Raw genomic sequence first — 21,559 nt, 5'->3', positions numbered from 1 at the left:
TTTTCTTTTCAGTTTCTCTGTCCCTCAAACTTAAAATAATAAAGTTGGCAACTGACATCAACACTTCAGTATAGTACCTTTTTCTCCTTCTGCGCTTTCTCTCAAGATACTCAAAGTTCCCCTCACGACATTATTCCCTGTGACTAGGGTGCTTATTTTTTAAAAAGTGGGAATTGCAAACCATGGCAGAAGTTTGGGCAGAGAACAGGGGTCGACACTGAGGCAAAGTGGCAGTTTAAAACAAGGTTTGGGTACAATAAGAAGGGAGTTTGGAAAAGTTCTTTTTTACTAGGTTTTATTGATAACTTAAATGTTCTGTTTTATATTTTGGAAAACCACTTAGATTTTCTTACAATCAACAAGACTTTTTTTTTGTAAAATAAACAAGTAAACATTCAGCCTGCAAGTTCTTGCGATTTGCTTATGGGATGTTTATAATTGTACAGTTCATGTCCAGTGCGGGATGTTCTGCTGCTAGCGGCAAAAAACCCAGTGCTACCTGCTGTGACCCCTACCCTTCACTGCCACTGTTAGATGCTCACCTCCTCTTCCTAGTCTTCCATTGCTGTGGCCACCCCCACCCCCCAATGCATATATCAAATACAGTTATTGTCACATATAAACTGTTGTGATTATTATAACCCTTCAACGTGTGTTTGCGCTTGCTCCCAGTTAGGGGATGCGCCTTGATCAGACTGGTCATGGAGGCTAATTTCTCTGAATAAACACATTTTTATATGCAATTCAGACAATTTTTTTGTGAGCAAATTCTCCCAGCATAATTCATTCTTCTACGTTATTTTCACTAACATATTCTCTTTTTTCACATTTCCTTCTAATATGTACATTTTGTAAGCACTATATGATCAGAGGACTGCAGCACAGAATTCAGAGAAGTGTAACTGCTCATTTGTGGACTTTCCAGAGACATCTATCTGACTGGACACCCTCAGAATGCTGAACTTGCAGGTCCAAGCATGGTGTTCCCCATACCCCAACTCATATAAATAAGAGACCAATAAGGCTGGTTTTGGGTCAAAACAGGCCACAACTTTATTGAATACAGATGAAAGAGGTTTGGCTTGGGCATGGGGCAACTGAAATACTTCCGGCCCACCTGCCGGAAGTGATGCGTGGTCAATCCAGGCGGGGGTTCCTAAGACTTACATCAAATAGGGTGACCCCCCCCAAGGGACTGCTGTTTGGGGGAGTTCCTTCTGCCCTAGCCCTGCCTGGACAGGCAAACATGGCCACTCACCCCAGATCCCTTTAACGGGATACCTCAGTGTTTGGAGGAGCAGGCAGAGACTACAACCTCCCCTCCACCCAAGACAAAGGATTGGTCCAATGCCCAACCAGTTGTGACAATTGCTATGAGGAAGGCAAAACCACCGGGTCAGGGCCAATTAACCTGGTGGGCAAATTCCTATCTGGCCCCTTAAAGGACGGCAACCACAGTAGTCGCAGCAAAGTCCATGGCCATCAGCTTAAACCAAGGGTAGGAGGGCGGGAAACCCCAATAAAGGAACGTACAGGTAGTGCCCCAGGTGCGAGCTGCTTAAATGGGCAAGGGGTGGAACCGAGGGAAACCTTCCTGCCCTGTTTGCTCCGCCCCCTGGCACAGCCCAAGAACCAGCCTGCATCCCCATTCACCAAAGCAGGGTGCAGGCTAGGATCCAGTTCCTGATAGGTGGTGGGGGCATAAGTTCATCAGGAAGGGCACGGCAGTTCCAGTTCTCCCATCAGGGCCCCAGTGGAGCCTCCACCGTCCTGCCACAACGCCACACCAAGAGGGGTGAATGGACTTGATGGACACTTGGCGCCACCCATTGAAGCTGCTCTTTCTCTTTCCGTTCTGCTTGTGCAGGACATAAAAGCAGAACAACACTAACCACAGTCTTGCCCATCAAACATGCAATATAGAAGCCTTCCTACTTTCACTTTCCGAAGCTCTGCTTCATTTAGCCGGAGCTTATTCTGGCAATTGGATTCCAACACATTGTAGTGCCCCTCTTTCCCCCGTGAGCTTCCTGGGAGACTTTGGCTTCCCTCCAGGTCCCTTGAGCGGGGAAGACAACAGCACCATGAGCCTCTGGAGGAACTGGATGCTCCTCACCTGGGTGCTGCTTCCAGGTAAGGAAAAGAGAAAGATGGTAGTGAGGGCACAAGTACTGAATTACAAAAAAAGACTTCATAAAGGGATGTGAGCTGTGTGTGGCAAGAGAGGGTAGGATCAGAGGAAGGGAGGGCATGGCTTCTCTGCAATTCCAGTCAATGCACGCTGCCATAGTTGAAGAATGTTATCCCCAGATTCCTTAGGAAGAGAGTTTGCCCATGTGTACATAATGTTCAATGTTCCTGAAGAGCTACCCCGCTGCTTACTGATTTGCCCAATCTATGAGGACTTAAGAGCAGACTTGTTCCAATATTTAAACCTCTCAGTTGAGAGATGGATTTGGTACCTTATTAACTTTTTATTAGGGCCCATGCTTGCACAGATGTGAACAGCGCTCACTTCCACAATGGGCCCCTGACCCTAAAGTGTGCTACAGTGTTGGTGCATTGTTTCCCAACCCCAGATTGTTGCTGTATATGTCCTTGGTTGGTCAGTGGCCATTTCATATGGCTGTGGTTTGCCATCATGTTATCCGTTTGGAGAGTCACTCCCTCCCCGCATCCCTCCCAGATCTGACCATGCTTCAAAAGAGAGTTAGAATTCAGTGGCAGGGTCTTTGAAGCTGAAAAAGCGGCTCTTGGTGCTGGGAATGTGGTCTGTATGGATGCAGTAACCTATGAATCAACAAGCGACATGGGGTGTGTGTAATTTGATATTTTTCCATGATACTAGTTGGAGAGCTAATACCTCACTCCAGGTTTATTCTGCTTTTCAGGTTGCATGTCTGATCTGACTGGTCCTAAAGCACTGAGTGGATTTTTGGGCAGGTCACTCTCTGTGAGATGCAGATATGATGCTGGGTTTAGGAAATATGTAAAATATTGGTGCAAAGGAAGTCCATGGAGCAGTTGTGAAATAGTTGTTCGGACAACAGGATCTGAAGAAGAAAGGACAGCTAGCAGACTTTTTATCAAGGATAATCATTCTCGTTTGGAATTCACAGTCAGACTGGAGAACCTCACACAGGAAGATGCTGGGATTTACTGGTGTGGCATAGAAAGAGCTGGCTCTGATTATGGATTCCCTGTAAATATTACTGTTCTCCCAGGTGAGTCCTGTTTCCAAGTTATACAGGAAACTCAAAAGAAGGAATAAATGTGACCTTGTGCACATTAACCCCAAAGGTGCTTACTGCTGGGTAAGTGTACACAGACTTGCAAAGATAATGTCACACCCCCCCAGGATGTCACCGGGGCAGACCACACACCGTGAACCCCCTTCCGACACCACTAAGCATGCCAGAACTGCCCCCCTCCCAGGTCCAGGCAGGCACTGAGAGTAAGAGAACAGAAAGCTCAGAGGCAGAAAGCACAGATCAGCCAACGTAGGGATGACATAATAGGAGAGATGGAGGAGATGGGGCTTTACTCAGAGCAACGCCATTATCCAAGAGGTGGCATTATGCATCTCTCTCTGTGAATATTGAATAAATTACCTTGGTAGGAACTTCTTGTTTTCCCCCACTTCTGGCTGCCAGCAGTGAGGGAGGGGGATTAGGTTCCCTGTAGCCTGACAACACCAGCAACATGGTGTCAACCTGATTGACTCCAATGAATGATTCTCTTTCTTTCCCCCAGAGACATGGCGACTGACTGGTCCAGTTGAAGTGCATGGATATGAAGGGAAATCTCTCTCTCTGCGCTGCCATTATCAACAAACCTTTGACAATAACACTAAGAGCTGGTGCAAAATGAAAGAAGGCATATTTTTTTCTTCATGCGAAAGTTTAATATCATCAGATGGAAAGGTGAACATGGGCAGAGTCTCCCTCAGAGAGAATAAGAAAGGGCACTACTTTCAAGTGACCATGGACAGTTTGAATCTGGATGATTCCGGTGTTTATCACTGCGTTATAGAACGTCTCTTGCGCAATATCAGACACAGGGTGAACGTGACAGTTATTCCAGGTAAAGGCTGCTCCTCCTCCTCCTCCTCCTCCTCCTCTCCTTGTTTGTAATGATAGAAATGCAGGAATGAGGAAAGAAAAAAAATCTCCAGTACATCAATTGTGTTCACAGCAATTGTGAAATAGTTGTTCAGACGACAGGATCTGAAGAAGAAAGGACTGCTAGCAGAGTTTTTATCAAGGATAATCATTCTCGTTTGGAATTCAGAGTCAGACTGGAGAACCTCACACAGCAAGATGCTGGGATTTAGTGGTGTGGTATAGAAAGAACTGACTCTGATGTTGGTTTCCCTGTAAATATACTGTTCTCCCAGGTGAGTCCCATTTCCAAGCACCACAGGAAACTCAAAAGACGGAATAAATGTGATCTTATGCACATTAACCCCAAAGGTGCTTACTGCTGGGTAAGTGTGCACAGACTTGCAAAGATAAGGAGAGTTCCTTCTTATATACTTTAAATATATATATATAGGAAGTGAATACAGTATTGTGATAATTTTTCTCTTTCCAAAAGGATATTATATTGCCCGTTAAGCAGGTAAATAATGGTAAATGAAACATGGCTTGTTTTATGTTGCTGCATGATACTGGTGTAAAATTCACATTAGGGAAAACTATGCTTGCAGAATTGTCTCCTGTCACCGATTCCCCTGTCAGCAAGTTCAAAATCCCAAGGGACATAATAAAATAATGGGCGGCTTCCAACAGGGTATACAAAAACACAGCAGCAGCAGCAGAATAGAATATCACACGTTAAGAGTACCCTGATATAGGTCTGCCTTCAGATGTTTACGGAAGATCATATAATTATTTATCTCCTTGACATCTTACTGGAGGGTGTTCCACAGGGTGGGTGCCACTACTGAGAAGGCTCTCTACCTGCTTCCCTGTAACTGAACGTCTCACAATGAGGAAACCCCCAGAAGGCCCTTGAATCTAGACCTCAGTGTTTCGGCTGAACAATGGGGGCAGAAACACTCCTTCAGGTATACTGGGCCAAAGTCATTAAGGGCTTTAAGCCAACACTTTGAATTGTGCTCAGAAACACACTGGGAGCCAATATAGGTCTTGTCGCGCAGTGAAGTAAAAACACAGGGTCAAAATTCACAGTAAAAAAAACCTTTACTGAGGCAAACAGACTCTTTACAAACACTATACCAACAATAATGGAAGAGAGCAAAATAAAAAGAAGTAAAGAGCACACTGAGCCCATGTATTTATTCTTCCTGGCTCCGTGTTACTTCCTGTAATTGAAACAATATTTGTATAAGGAATGAGTCAGCTAGAAGAATGAATCTTCACTTTTCAGCATTTTCCAGCACTTTACTGCTTCTGTTCTCAAAGGCCTTTGTCACATGACAGGTCTTTCAGGATAGATGTTATACAGTATAGTCCCAGCAGCTGCTCCCAGTCACCAGTCTGGCAGCCACATTCTGCATTAATTGTAGCTTCTGAGTCACCTTGAGCGCATTGCAGTGGTCCAAGCTGGAGATAACCAAAGAATGCACCACTCTGGTAAGACAGTCTGCAGGCAGGTAGGGTCTCAGGCTCGCTTTTATGAGCCAGAATAGGCAAGGGTCGAGGAGACAGGTTTCACTCATCCAGGCACACTGTCTACCTCCTCAGAGGTAATCGGGTTGAAATTGATCTTATACAACTTGACTAGACAGAGCGCTGAAACTCTCCCACCCCAGCCCTGCTACCACAGTGGCGCCTGCCTCTTTCTGAATCTGGGTGATTTTATCTGCAAACAGCTTTGCAAAATCGTTGCAGGACATTTTGGAGTCCTTCTTGGACCTCAGTGGCAAAGGTGGCTCTGTTAGACTACAAACCACCTAAGAGTCTCCTGGAACAATTCAAAATGTTTATTCGGCTTTACGCCCACCATAAAACACAACACAACAAAACAAATCGAATAAAACAGCGGACTCGCACAAGCCATAAGCAATACAACACAGCTCACAGCACACAAGGACAGATATTAACAATTCAAAAGAAAAATTTAAGATTAAGATTAAAAATTTAGGCACTACGCTAAAATCAATATCTGATGTCATTATAAAAAATTCTTATATCAATAATCAGCTAACATTCCATTCCGTCTCTTGTACGAGAGGACGGCTGTTAGGAATTTAGCAACCTGAAGGGTAATATAAGGATCCACATCTTGAAGAACCCAGGCAAGCTGTAAATCTACTGGTTTATCAGCCATAGGCTGGATTATGGAGTTTAGTATACTAGCACGAGCTGAACTGTACATAGGGCAGATAAACATAACATGATGTAGAGATTCCGATGTTTTCATTTCACAAGCACACATTGAAGAGACTTGGCCCTTAGTGAATCTATGTCTCAGCACGTTTGTTGGAAAAACATTGAACCTAGCTCTAATGAAGGCATAACGGTGAGACGCGGTCATAAGCGATGTTAAGTAAGACGGAGCACGGTAGATTGGGGTTATGCCGAAATTTAACGGCGAGCAGGCTCCACCACCAGCTAAGAAATTTTGGTATAGCTCCACATCATCCAGCCTTTGATTTATACACCTTTTTGCCACATTTAGATCCAGTTTGAGCAATTCAGTGGGCGAGATCTCATAGGACAGCAATTTGGCATGGATTTTTCCTGACCACAAATTTGTGAAGTCATCCCGCCACATGCATTGAATGAGATAGTGGTTCGGGAGTTTATGCCATAGGGATATCCAATAAATCAAAACTCTCCTCCATAGAACTAACTCCACTGAGGGGATCTTCATTTCTAAGCGAATAGCCGCATTACTTACGCATGTTGGTAATTTTAGAAGTCGGCGTAAGAATTGGCTTTGAAGCGACTCTAAAGGTGAGAGGTTAGCAAAGGCAGCCCATAAAGGTGCAGCATAGGCCATTGTGGCCATCACTTTGATGCTATACACTTTCAAGGCCGCAGGGATGAATAAGGCCCCCTCAGAGTAGAAAAAACGGAGGAGGGAGTGTGATAGGGCTTTTGTCTTGTTTTGAAGGTATTCAACGTGCGCTTTCCACCCTAAATTATATTGAAAATAAATTCCTAAATATTTAAATTTATGTACTTGTTCAATTTTCTTGCCCTCCAATTTCCATGGATAAAGTTTTCGACTCCTTGAAAATATCAGTACTTTGGACTTGGTGTGGTTGATAGACAGATGATTAGAATGGCAGTATGTCACAAAAATCTTTAGTGCCCTCCTTAAACCCACTCTGGAGTAAGAGAGTAGTACCGCATCATCTGCGTAGAGAAGTAAAGGACAACGATAATCTGCTATACGAGGGGTGTGGATAAATTTTTGTGAGTTGGCTAATGGGTTCCTCCTGGAACCACTTTCTGCAGATGCCATAGAGACAGTGAAAAGGGTCTTCTTTGCCATCGCTATTGCGATTTGGTAGGCTCTGCAATGAGCTCTAACCTATGTTCAGTCCACTTTAGGACATGTTTTCCCCCACTGGCGCCCTAGTCCTCTCAGAGATCGTTTCATCGCCTTCAGCCCTTGGGAAAACCACATGGTCATCCCAGCTCCATGCAATCGAAGAGGGCACTTCAGAGTTAACAGTCTAAAACCCTGGTTAACTACACATTCCAGTGGGTCACCAGAGTATCAGCTGAGAGGCCATCAGCATGGGATAATAATGTATCCCCTACCCAGTGTTTTTTTTCCTGGGGGGACGCAGGGGTACACATACTCCTAAACATTTTGTGAATCTTTGTACAGTACTTTTATCCATTTAGCTACTGTATTTATTTCCCCCGATTTGAACTTTAAAATGGTGATTTTCTTGAGTCAAAATGAGAGCACCCCTAAACATTTTTTAAGGGGGGGAAAAAGCACTGCACCTATCACTCTTTTGAAGCCATTTGGATCCGTTAAGTGGCAGAGGCAGACCATTCAAATTGGTCTCACCTCCCTGCAGATGGGAAGGGTTGCGGAGAAGTCTAGTTGTACCAGGAAGTGATCTGACCACTGGCACTTCTTTTGTTTGACTGGAACTATCCCTTATTTGCCAGTCCCTCTTCACATTTTCTGAAGTTCTTGGTCTCTTCAGTGTCTGAAGCTGTCCATTTCTTCATCTTTGTTCAGCTTCCTCCTCAGATTCAGAAGAAACAACAGCAATTAGCTGGCAGTCAGAACCTGATCTCTTTCTCATAACTACCACACAAGAACAAACGACCAAACAATCCTCCCCAGATTCCTCCGTGGATTCAGAAGAAACAACAGCAATTAGCTGGCAGTCAGAACCTGATCTCTTTCTCATAAGTACCAAACAAGAACAAACAAACAAACAATCAGGCTTCAGCCCTATTCCAACAGAGTAAGTATTGAGATTCCCTTTGTGTAAACATGTGATATCACTGATATTTTGGCTCAGCAAGCTCTAAAAGGTTTTCATGCTGCCACCTCCTGGTGGCTAGCAAGGCCTGTTTTCCTTGTTTGTAATTCATTTTTTAAATAAAGTTTTCAATTATACAGTTTCCACAATTAAAACAACCACCTATAAAATAATACATCAACTTCCCTTCTTCTCCTTCCGTGGGTCTTTGAAGTTTCCCATTCTTACTGCCTATTTTATTCCAACCAACCAATTTCTCCTCCTTTTCATATTACCTCAATCAAAATCAGACTGTTGAATTAATCCTGCTTCGTGTTTTCACTTTCTTACAATTATATGCAAATACTCCACAAAAACTTTCCATTCCTGTTTATAAACTTGATCATCTTGTTCTCAGACCCTGCTGGTTATGCCTTCTAACTCCGCACATTCCATCATTTTTAGTTGCCATTCCTCCTAGTTTTCCTATATTCCTGAAGTCGTGGCCCTGGGAGGAGGAGGCACTGCCACTACCAGCAAGGAGGGAGGCGGGTGCAGCCCCCAGATGCCACCCTTGAGTGCCATTTGAGTCGATTCCCTCAGAAAGGCTCATGGGAGCACCGGCTGTGGTGTGTTAATCCACAAAGCTTCTATATTAGAGAATGGTGGGAAATAGTCCTGTTTTCTTCTATCAGCAATTATATGATATCTGCTCAGAGTGGCTGGGCAACCCAGTCGAATGGGTGGTGTATTACGATGGTTATGGTTCTGTTTCATTTACACAGATACCTGATTTATGGGCTTTTCGCCTTGAAAACCCTTATCTTCCTGGGTCTGGTCATTGCAATTATCTGGATGCATAGAAGATACAATCAGAAGAGACCTTCAGCTGCCACACGGCAAGAAAATGCTGCACAGTAATCCCACAGTGACCAATGTAACTGTTGTTAAGCTTCTTTACATAATATATTGTTTTAGCTAATGCTGTTATAACTCCAGTATTCAAACTATTTGTGTCTTAATAGGCTTGATCTTCCCTAAAAAAGAGCAATAAAAGGTATGCCCACAGGTTATTTAGATGCTTTCCTTTTAAGTGTGTTTTAAAAGATGTGGCCAATCTACTAGATTTGCAATCTCAATCATTTATCTGTAACTTGGAGAACCCATCTGCAGCAAATTACAATGAGAGCTAATTTTCATGGGCAAGTGCCACTTTTTGTAATTTTTATTGGAAACTAGGGAAGGGGGGATGTTTTCTGGCAAATTACCTGTGACCAACACAACAAATTACAATTCATTGACCTCTACAAACTGATGCAAAGCAAGACCCTCTGCATCTAACCCTTTAAAACACTTTCACAAGTTTCAGATCAGCACCGAGTCCCTGAAGGATGTTGCAATCTCCATGGGAATTTGGTCTTGATTTGTTTACTTTGAACCCAACATTTATCATCGTTTGCAGTGAAGGCAAATGTCAACAAAGTTCCTTTTTAAAAAAAAAACAAAAGAGTTGGATTTCATACTCATGAACATCATATTGCCATCTCTTGGTCAACAAATTTTCTTTTCAGTGTCTCTTTCCTTCAAATTGAACAATAACAAAGCTGCAAACTGACACCAGTACTTCAGTACATTACATTTTTCTTCTTCTGAGCTTTATTTCCAAATACAGTTCTCAATTGCAAGGAATAATGTCCCTATGGGGTGTCTATTTTAAAAATCATTTACACGTTGTGCTCAAGATGGCTCTGAACCTTTTACAGGGTTGTACTATCCCCTGAAACAATGCAAAAGACCTTTAGGTCCCGCAGTGATTTTTTGTATTGTTGTATGGCAACAATAAATATATCTAAACATAACACTGCTAATAGAGCAGGGTCAAAAACCAGTGCGGGCTCCTATAATCCAAACCACATGGCTCCATAACCTGAACAATGGATTGGTACATGTTTCCTTGTCTCTGGGCCTCAGAGAAGTAAACTCCCTACTCTTAGCCCTTCCTCACCGGCACATTAATGGCACTGAGGGACTTCTGGCCTCCTCCTCCAGACTTAAGGTTTTTTATTTTATTTTACGGAAAACATTTTATTTAACTCAAGAAAGGACAAGTGTAGTAAGCGGGACTATTCACACACACACACACACACACACACACACACACTCCTCCTAGACACTGGCAGGACTTTGCCAGGAAGGGGAAAAATTGCTAGTTGTTGCAAATCACAAGCCAAACGGTAAAGCTGCCACCACCTCTTTCCTGGACCACCCTCGAATGGGGTTCAAGGAGGGGAACCCCCCTTCGATATTTACTGGATTTGCCCAGCCCTGAGTCACTTTACCGTGACACAGACAGAAATTCAACAGGTAGGTGTCCAAACGGTAAGCACTAGTTTAGCTTCCCCGAGCAAAGGCACAGAGTACAAAATACAAAAAGTCTTTTTCCACATGTATTGAAAAGGCCACTCGAAAAGTTGCACATCTCTTAGAAGGTTACAAACAAAAAATAAAAACATTGTAAAGTATGACTAGCTAAAACCATACTCACACAGCAACAATAGTTCAAAACACAGCAGAGTCCTTTCACTGGTCAAACACCCCCAGGTGAAGTACCAAGGCAAGACGTTCTGCCCTTTGCATCTGAATTCCTAAATCCTTTATCCTTGAAAACCCATGTGGAGGACAGGTTAGGGACCAATCATTTCTTCAAGTTAATTACCAATTTACCAATGGCTGTACCAATGGCTGTATACTCGCCCACCTGTGGGGAAGGGAGGGCGGATACTCCTGATTGTCAGGAGACCAGCACAGCTGAACTTTGTTTAGACTCAGAGACCTTAAGATCAAAAGGCTCTTCCTTCTTTCCCAGGCCTCTCTTACACACTGTACCAGGCTCCTAAATTGTAAATTATTTGATAGCCTCCTGTGCCTTTTTACAACCCAATCCACACTCAGGCCCCCAGCTGTGCCAGGGTCTGCAAATCAGATAACATCTCATCCTGCCTAGAGACAAGATGTACCAGTAATTGACTCACACTTCTAGAGAAAGAGAGTTTTACTTTTAAAGAGACCAAGCACCCATTCCCCATAAGGCCACAATCTTATCTCTCCCACAATGCCTCACTCCTGCGTGAACCAGCGTTTGACATACCAAGATTTCCCAACTTCACTACAACAAGAGGATCTAATGAAGTTTTCTTTAAGAGCGTACACACCACTGCTTCCTTCAGCTCCCCTAGGAATGTCCCCGTGCCAAGGGACAAATTGATAATTTCAACCAGGGGGATCCGCGTGACGTCTGGGCACGCCCTAATCAGCCAAGACGGGCACGGATCAAGGGGGCAAGTGGTGGGCCTGGCAGCTCAGAGGAATCTATCCACATCAGCAGGGAGTATCCGATCGAAATGGTCCAACACTGGAGCCGAAGACAGTGTTTAAACGGAATGTTTACCTCTATCTTTGTAGCTCTGTAAAGAAGAGGACTTGGGCAGGCCAGCTTTCAAGGCATGGATGGGCAGGCCTGAGGATACTTCTTGCAAGTAGATCACAGTTTTATGCCCTGAAAACGCCCCCAAGGCACTGCATTCGGGGGTATGAACTATGGAACACTTATCCTCCATTTCCAGTTTCTCAATGACTTGACCTCCTCATGGCCATGAGTTTCCACAGGATGACAAAGCACTATGCGAGGAGAAATTTCATCTTATTGCTCAAGAGCTCATCACCATCAATTACCTCAGTTCCTGTGCGAAATACGTCTGCCATTTTGGAAAGTGCAAACAGCTCACCCGCAACAGCTGGCACTAGTCATCAATTATTTTTAGCCCCCTTCTTAGATATAGAAGAAGAATTAGCAATAACTGAACAACCAGACCTTGCTCCCTCTATAAATATGACTGGCAAAGCACAATTGAGCATTCTGACTCCCTGTTGGACTACACGAGCACCTTGCTGTGTGCTGACAGAGTAATTTCCAATTATACCATTTTCACAATGTAACGAGGGAATGTAGAAAATTGATGTCTCTGATAGTGCTTGAAAACTCATCATTTCTATTTTGGATAAGTTAAGCTCCTAGTCCTCATGGCTGAGGCAAAACTGCAAGTGGGGAAACCCAGCCAGATGGTCGGGTATTATTATTATTATTATTATTATTATTATTATTATTTCTTCCAGTTTCTGAGAAAAGAGGATGCTTAGTGGGGCTTTTGTTGGCCAATATCCTGCATAGTCTAGCATTTTCTATAGTCCTCATCTCCACTTCTCTCCCTACATAGGTCATTCACACTGAGCCTTTTCCACACATGCTTTGTCAACTAAGCTGCAGTTTCCAGTATCTTTTTCATGGTCTGCCATTATTCATTAAAGGGATAATAAATTTTGTGCTGCTCAATATTGTCAAGTCTGGCCTCCCTTCAGTTATATATTAAGTTCATTGTTGGTCCCAGAAGTGATTTCTCTCTCACGCACATCTGAAACACATCCTACATATTTTTGACCTGGCTTTATCATTGCTTTAAAACTGCAGCCAAGCTGCCGCATAATCTTTGCGTATGCAGCACTTTTTCATTAGCGAATGGTGGGAAATAGCTTTGTTTTCTTCTATTTTCTCTTCTGTTGCTGTGCTGCAGATATCTTATTTATAGGTACTTCCTGGTTCCGATCAGCTTGAAAACGCCCATCTTCCTGTTTCTGCTTTTTGCAGTTATCTGGATGCATAGGAGTCACAACCGGAAGAGAGCTTCAGCTCCCACACTTCCTGCCGCACAACTCACTTGTAACCACACCATCTCTTTGTTTGTCACAGGGAAGTAAACCGTGTGATGGTGGGGGACGGGGAGCAGAAAGCTCTCTAATGAGGTGACACCACCACGAGAGAACTTCGGCTACTGCATCAAACTGTCCACTGTATGGACAGGATGTTGGACCTGAATAGCTCAGTTGGTTAGAATGCTGATACTGCCAAGGTTGCAGGTTCGATCCCCGTATGAGACAGCTACATATTCCAGCATTGCAGGGAGTTGGACTAGATGATCCTCAGGGTCCCTTCCAACTCTACAATTCTAAGACCAGTTGGGCCACTGGCCTTCTGATTCAGCAGAGCTATTTTCATGTTCTTATGGAGAAATACTGTGCATCTTTTCTTGCTTATCACAGCCCAGTTGTAACTACACTAGGTCATAGTATTGGTTAAAGTAATTCCGAAGTCCACTGAAATTCAATTACATTATTCTCCTCAGCTAGCATGTGTGTTTCTTAATATAAGGGGTGGGGGGAGAATACACTAACCACTACTGCTTGCATACTAAGGATTGCAGAAGAGAAGCTGTCCTTTCCCACTATTTCTAAAAAAGGCTGAGCACTTCCGCTTTCAGGGTTAAGTTATTGCCAGTGAGCTTTGAAGATTCTCTTTCCTGCCAGAAACTTGGGAGAGTATCTTGAGGCCTCTGGGAGAGACTGACTACCTTTTACCTCCCTCCAACTTCAGCAGAGAATAGAAGCAGAATCATGAGACCGTTGAGGGTGTTGTCTCTCCTGGGCTGGGTGCTAATTTCAGGTAAAGAAGAGAAAAATGCTACGTCAAGGCCACAGATCTTGAACCATAAGGAGGAAGTCTGCCAAAATGCATGGGATGGCACTACTGAAAGTCCAGAGGTAGAAGACTTGAGAGACAAACGGCGGAAAGCGAAAGGTAAACATGCTATTTCTGTTGCAAACATGCTATTTCTGTTGCAGACTGGCGTAGAATCTTTTGCATGTGCATATACCCAAATAACTACTTTGGAATCTTACTGCGTATATGTAAGCATATGACCATATGATATGGTGCCCTGATTTGTGGTTGGCTGCTGGCACAAGTTGCTGAATTGGTTGGCATGCCCATTTTCAAAAATTCCTTCTTTTTCCCTGTGAATTCGAAAAACTGTTTGGTGCCATGCTTAGGGACAAAGAAGCTCACCTCAGAATACACATTGTAAGACAAACATTTCCAAACTTCAAAACCAGCATTACACTATGACAATTCTGAAATTTCCACACCTTTGGGAAAATATACTGGTAAATATTTGTGGTCACAAAGTCTCTCTCTCTCTCTCTCTCTCTCTCTCTCTCTCTCTCACACACACACACACACACACACAAACACACAAGAGATTATCCAATAATACAATAATGCCCGAAACTAGAACTTCTGTCCTAAATGATGCAGCCTGAACAACCTTTTCATTTTAATGCAGATACTTTGGTACCCTCCTACTAATATCCACAAGCTGGTTTGCCCAAAGGCGCTTGGTGCAAAGGCCACTCACGGGAAAAGCAGGGCCAGAGCCTCTCACAGGGGCTATGAGGAGAACAATTTTGTGAACGCTTGTTGCAGAGACATGGAAAGACTTGTCTTGTAATGAATGGCCTGGCTTGACTGCGGTGCTGCACACCTGTCAAGGACTGGACTGAGGAGGAATGGTGGAGACTGCCCCCCTCCTCCTGCACTTCCCAGAGAAGAGGGAGACAGTATAGATTTAGAACAATGGTTTGCAGAAGGTTACAGTTCAGAGGCTGTAGAGGGGAGAAGCTGGGAAATATTGGGAAAGGAGCAGGAGGGGGAGGAAGCACCACCAGGGAGAGACAGCTGACAGACTCAGTGTCTTTGGAAAGCATGCCAGACCCGCCCCCTCTCCCAGGTCCAGGCAGGCACTGAGAGTAGGAGAACAGAAAGCTCAGAGGCAGAAAGCACAGATCAGCTGATGACGCATAATAGGAGAGACAGAGGGGGTGGGACTTTACTCAGAGCAACACAATTATCCATGAGGCAGCATTATGCATATATCTTTCTGTGAATATTGAATAAATTACTGGTACCTTGGTAAGAACTTCTTGTTTTCCCCATTTCTGGCTGTCAGCCGTGAGGGAGGGGGATTGGATTCCCTGTAGCCTGACAACAGCAGCAACATGGTGTCAACCTGATTGACTCCAATTAATGATTCTCTTTCTTTCCCCCAGACACATGGCGACTGACTGGTCCAGTTGAAGTGCATGGATTTGAAGGGAAATCTCTCTCTCTGCGCTGCCATTATCAACAAACCTTTGAAGATAACACTAAGAGTTGGTGCAAAATAAACGAAGGCATATTTTTGTCTTCATGCGAAAGTTTAATATCATCAGATGGAAAAGTTAACATGGGCAGATTCTCCCTCAGAGAGAATAAGAAAGAGCACTACTTTCAAGTGACCATGGACAATTTGAATCTGGATGATTCCGGTGTTTATCACTGCGTTATAGAGCGTTTCTTGCCCAATATCAAACACAGGGTGAACGTGACAGTTACTCCAGGTAAACGCTTCTCCTCCTCTCCTTGTTTGTAATGATAGAAATGCAGGAATGAGGAAATGGAGAAAGAAAAAATCTCCAGAACATCAATGAATAGATGAAATCCTTCTCTTCATGCAGTAAAATACAGAATGCTCTTGATATAGCAGAGGAACTATGACCACAATTTTTGTTGATTCTTTTTTGTTTTTGTTTTTTGCCCTTTGCCCCCACCCCTCACCCCCCTCAGATCCAGAAGAAAAGTTATCCTCTACAGAAACACTGGAATTTATCACCTACGTAGTAAAGTCTACCCACAGCCCAGATCCTACAGAGTGAGTATTTGGGTTTCTTTTCTATAACCTTGTGAGGGGCTTTCTATGTAGGCCCCACTTTTAATCTCCCCCTTTTGTCGCTGACCACTGAAATATAAGATTTCTGCAGCTAATCTCTCCCAGATTAACTGGGGAATAGATGCCTGTGAATATTTGTCCGAAATATGGTATTTATACTGATGTAATGGACAGCAGATGTTTCCCACGGAGGAAGCTGTGGTACTGGGCACTTTTGAGAATACCAGGTCTGAGGAAACTGCTACAACTGTTTGATTTTCATGTTGCTGCCCGGTGCTGTTGTTTGAACAGAAATTGGCTTTGGTTTTTACTATTCCATGCTTGCAGGGTTGGGAAAACTTCTACTTCTATGACTTGCAGACTGATGGAGTAGAGCATTTTTGCAGCCCCCTGAAGGAACTTAGAAACTGGGACTGGCAATGCTTAATCTGCATGATCTGGTGTCTCTTGACAGTCCCTTCAGTATCTGCTCTTGCGGGGGTTATGTTTGCAAGAATTATGACTGAGCAACAACAACAACAAAAGGCACAACTATGTGTATGTCTAAAAGGGATGCGGGTGGCGCTGTGGGTTAAACCACAGAGCCTAGGACTTGCTGATCAGAAGGTTGGCGGTTCGAATCCCCGCGACGGGGTGAGCTCCCGTTGCTCGGTCCCTGTTCCTGCCAACGTAGCAGTTTGAAAGCACATCAAAGTGCAAGTAGATAAATAGGTACCACTCTGGCGGGAAGGTAAACAGTGTTTCCGTGTGCTGCTCTGGTTCGCCAGAAGTGGCTTATGCTGGCCACATGACCCGGAAGCTGTACGCCGGCTCCCTAGGCCAATAAAGCGAGATGAGCGCCGCAACCCCAGAGTCGGCCACGACTGGACCTAATGGTCAGGGGTCCCTTTACCTTTACCTTTACATGTATGTCTATAACCCAAGAGCCCACGTAAAAAACGTAAATCATTAAAATGCAAAAGGTTTGGTTAGCTAGAAATTTGTTTCCAAAACTTTTCCGACTTATCATCAATTGCTGTGACGTCGAACGGGTGGGAGCCACCCACCACAAACCCCTTTCCAAGGCCATTAATTACAAGAGAAGCAATTCATAAATTAATTACAGTATTACTGTTAATGATGATGATGATCAGTAAGAAATTACATCATAAGGTACATGACTAAAACAAACTGTATCTGTTGGGGAATCATGTATATAATGTTACACTCTCCAATCTGATTGACTTTGGGGGGGTTTGCTCCCATTTTAACATCTCTGAAAAAGAGCAGTGCAGACCTCTGTGCACATTATCCATATCATCTTCTGTTTTCATCCTGGGTCAACATGACAATCTGGGCCAGTCCGGATGACGATGGTAATTTTGAAGGCGTTTCAATCACATCGAAATATTTGCTTGGATTCTTGCGAAAGAAAATCCCTTCCCTATGTATCATTTTTGGGGAGGGAGGAGGAATCAGAGATTGACAGCACAACCCTGTGCATGTCTAAGGTTGGAGTGAGTTCAGCGAGACTGACTCCCAAGTAGATATGCTGAAGAATCAAGAAAATAAACAAGTGGAACAAAGTTGCATATTATGTAAGAAGGATGTATTTTTTAAATGAAATGGCCATTGTTGAAATGGCTAATGGAAATATGTGACATTTGATATTCTATTCTTTTTTCTTTTGCCAGGACCCCCCCAGAATCAAAGCTCTACATTTTGATATATAGTATCATTCCACTATTTATTCTTGTCTTACTTGCAACTGTGGTGCTGCTTGTGATGTCAAGGAAGACGAAAACAGGTCAGAGCGATGCTGTATTCTTTGTTTATTCCTGAGCACGCTTCCTTCCTACTTGAATTTTATTCCGCATAAACCTAACACAAGAGCTCTGTTAAACAATTCACCTCTGAATGTCACCTGTTTGTAAAACTAAGAGGCAACAATCCTCTGCACACATACTGTATTTTTCTGTGTATAAGACTAGGGTTTTCCCCTAAAAAATAATGTCCAAAATTTGGGGGTGTCTTAAACACAGATAGATCTCCCCCCCCCATTTTCTTAAATTTGAGTCCCCCAAAATAGGGGGCGTCTTATAGATGGAAAAATATGGTACTTAGGAGTAAGCTTCATTGGACACAGGAGAACCTGCTTCCAAGTAAACATGCATCAGTCTACAGAGCCTCCAACTGGGGGTGGGGGAAACCACATAACAGTGGGAGGTATTCAACTAAATTTTCATGCTGGTGACATGGGACTCCTCTTCCACCACTGGTCCCCCTTGCTGCCCCAAAATCTGTTCTGGAAGAGTGGGGGGAACCCCCAGAACAGATTTAGGGCGTGTGCAGGGGGGAAATGTTCTGTTGCACAAAGATAAATACTTGTACTGATGGAGTCCTTAGAACTAGCTTAGATACAACCCATTGAGAGGGTGCAATATGAAGAAGGGAGAGACTCAGACAAATATTAAGGCCCAAGCTTCTTGGAATCTTAAGAGGGGCCTGAGTGACAGGGAGCAAACTGAGAAGCCACATGGCTGGCAGTAGTGATTAGCAATATTTCAGGCTCTGTGGTCGTAGGGCTGCAAATCTAGGTGCACTTACCTTGGAATAAGCCCACTGAACTCAACGGGACTTGCTTCTGAGTACATAGGCCTAGGATTATTTGTCTGTTTGTTTATTATTTATATACCACCCTTCATCGAAAGCTCTCAGGGAGGTTCATAAAATAAAAGCACAGGATAAAAGCACAGAAAAATATTCAGTATAATCTCCAGTAGGTGTAATTCCAGTGCGGAATTTCAGTCAAGCAGATTTTTCTTACCACCTAACCTGTTGTTGCAGTTGCTTAGTTTGACCTACCTGATTTCCAATTGATGCATCCATTTCAGAATCACATTTTCAGAGAAAAGAGGAGCTAAGTCTACCAGAAAGGGTAAGGCAAAAATCTCACATCACTCCATGATAAGATTTTTTATTAATATTATTTATAAAATAAATATTTATATACCACTATGTCATGAAAAATACATGAAAGTGGTTTGCCGCAATATACAAGGCACATTAATGCAATCACAATAAGTAGCACCAGAACAGTCTAAAATTCTTATTTCTGAGAAGTGGAATAGTAGTACTGAGGAGCAATGAGGAAGATCTTCAGATGTGGTGAAAGTCAGTCTTAAAATACCACAATGTGGTCTCACAGCTGTGGGTTAACCAGCCTCATATACCAAACATGCTTAAGTCTACTTAATATGTGAAGGGGTTAATAGCATAGAGCAGAGTTTTCCAACCTGTGTTGCGTCGGCTACAGTGTATCACACGAATACTCCCTGTGCTCCTCCCAGGGCTGGAAAGGGGTGACTCTAACCTCCGGTTTACTAGTGAAACTCAATTACTGTGTTGCAAAATGATACATGTCTAAAAAGTGTGTCACCAACCTGAAAAGTTTTGAAAGCTCCGTCATAGAGTAAGTAAGCTGTCCTACCAGCCTTAGCCAAGTCTACTTCCCCCTTGGGAGGAACTATAAGTCTTTGTTCCCTTCCCGGTCTACCTGAGAAGCTCAACATGTGAAGAGGTTCTAAGCTGGTTGCTCCAGCTCCACCTGCATGGCTCTCATCAGCCATTCCTGATAACTTTCACCACTTTGGAACTAAACTAAATTTAGCCTGCACAACTTTTTCTGAACGCTGTATGGGGTAGGCACATGAATCAGACCTTTGAACAGTTTGTAAGTAAGCAAATGTTTAACTTACCAAACATGTGATCTTTTCCTATGCTGGGGGAAGAGGGAACTCACAAGGGCATATTTTAAAGGTCTAACCATTTATATTTCCATGCTGCATATTTTGTGATTTTAACTCTCTGCTGGCACTCAGGAATTCTCCTTTATATACCTCTTTTTCCTTGACCACCAGCAACAGTGCATCTGCTAATACAGCCAAGATTTCAGCATACATTAGACCTCATTCTTGAAAAGTTTGTTCTTGGTGGCATGTTTGCATTCTGGCTCCCTGGCAGAAATCTTATCGAGTACCAAGTTAGGGCCATTTCAGATGAGTACAAAGCTCCCTTTCTGTGACTTGTTTTCAAAACTGCGTTTACTTCCCTTCTCACAGATGCCTACCCACAATACTGAAGATACTCAGAATGAGAACACCATTTCTGACCAGCCCCCAGACCATAATGAGATGGGACTCTACAGGATTGTTAAGGTCCTTCCTGAAAATGACTATGAAGAGATTCACTCCCAGGAAAAGGTAGGAAGAAAATGAATGCTTTAACCAGCATCCTTATTAGCCACTGCCATCTGTTTGCGCCAGTATGGGCCTTCGGTCTCATTCAGCAGGGCCCTTATGCCATCTTACCTACAGGCCGCCTGAGGCTTGTTAGCATTTCTAATCTTATTCTCTTTCAGACTTCAGAGGAGCAAGATGAGGTGTCTTATGCCAGCCTGGATATTTCAGATCATCATGGTCACGTCTACAACAACATAAATCTCTCCAGGCCAGCCCACCCAGAGACACCTGCTCAGGAGGTCTTTTATACAGAGGTGAAGCCTGACCATTAAATATATATATATATATAGAAATCCAAAAGTATTTCTCTCAGTGCACTGTCATGTGGGTTTTCTTATCCAGGCTCCAGACCACTTCTCTAGCTCAGAGACCCTTCCCCTTTAAAAGAGTAACTTGTAATAAAATGAGGTTGAATCACTGCTCTGCTTCAACAAAAACCAACTGCTGGGGAACTGGAAAGTGACAGCAGATCCTACTCTTACAGTAAAAGGAAAATGATGGATCTGCATTAGCTGCAACCACATATGGTGAGAAAGCATATGCCAGAGAGGTAAATATAATCTGAGCAGGGAGGGAGGCTTTAATGTACCTTAATGCATGACTATATGCTGTTTATTTGCAGAATACCTTCCCCAGAAAGATTTGCCTGCTGCAGCAATTTGGGCACCAGGTGCTTTTTATCCCAGGCCTTTTAGTTTCAATTATATGCTTCAGTAGTGTATTAGGTCTGGACCCAAACTGATTACTCCTTGCTGGGTGTGGTGGTGTTTTCCAGCTAGTGCTTATACAGTGGTACCTCTGGTTACGTACTTAATTCATTCCAGAGGTCCGTTCTTAACCTGAAACTGTTCTTAACCTGAAGCACCACTTTAGCTAATGGAGCCTCCCGCTGCTGCCACGCCGCGGCCGCACTATTTCTGTTCTCATCCTGAATCAAAGTTCTTAACCCGAGGTACTATTTCTGGGTTAGCGGAGTCTGTAACCTGAAGTGTCTGTAACCTGAAGTGTATGTAACCCGAGGTACCACTGTATTTATTATATACTGGTTTTGATATTTTTATGTCAGTTTCTGAGTTATTTGTATTGAGGTTATTTAACTGACCCAAATGCGTTTTTGTATTTGATTGCCTTCTGTACGCCACCCAGAGGACATTGTTCGATTGGCTGTTCCGAAAACTGAGAATAAAACAATAACAATAATCTGTATCCTAGAACTTGAA

General features: G+C 43.4%; 1 protein-coding gene across 3 annotated transcripts in view; it reads left to right on the top strand.

The window, feature by feature from the left end:
* Positions 1-21,545, top strand: part of CD300LF (CD300 molecule like family member f) — a 104,337-nt gene extending 82,792 nt beyond the window's left edge. Inside the window, exons 1-8 of one of the 3 annotated variants that reach the window (XM_080993961.1) lie at positions 1,552-2,133; positions 2,892-3,224; positions 3,754-4,083; positions 15,957-16,041; positions 17,733-17,845; positions 18,933-18,976; positions 20,160-20,300; positions 20,459-21,545. In XM_080993961.1, coding sequence (XP_080850087.1) covers positions 2,085-2,133; positions 2,892-3,224; positions 3,754-4,083; positions 15,957-16,041; positions 17,733-17,845; positions 18,933-18,976; positions 20,160-20,300; positions 20,459-20,611 — 1,248 coding nt within the window. In that variant the 5' untranslated portion in view covers positions 1,552-2,084 and the 3' untranslated portion in view covers positions 20,612-21,545. Of the gene's footprint in view, positions 1-1,551; positions 2,134-2,891; positions 3,225-3,753; positions 4,084-8,175; positions 8,408-9,189; positions 9,478-10,740; positions 14,094-15,400; positions 15,731-15,956; positions 16,042-17,732; positions 17,846-18,932; positions 18,977-20,159; positions 20,301-20,458 lie in introns of those variants that run through there. The other 2 variants (XM_080993964.1, XM_080993963.1) reach the window with 2 other exon arrangements.
* The last annotated feature ends 14 nt before the right edge of the window (positions 21,546-21,559 follow it).

This window comes from Podarcis pityusensis, assembly GCF_964106645.2.
Source record: "Podarcis pityusensis genome assembly, chromosome: 2".
Taxonomy (NCBI): Eukaryota; Metazoa; Chordata; class Lepidosauria; order Squamata; family Lacertidae; genus Podarcis; species Podarcis pityusensis.
Note: the sequence above shows the minus strand (reverse complement) of the source record. Positions and strands in the feature narration are given on the sequence as shown.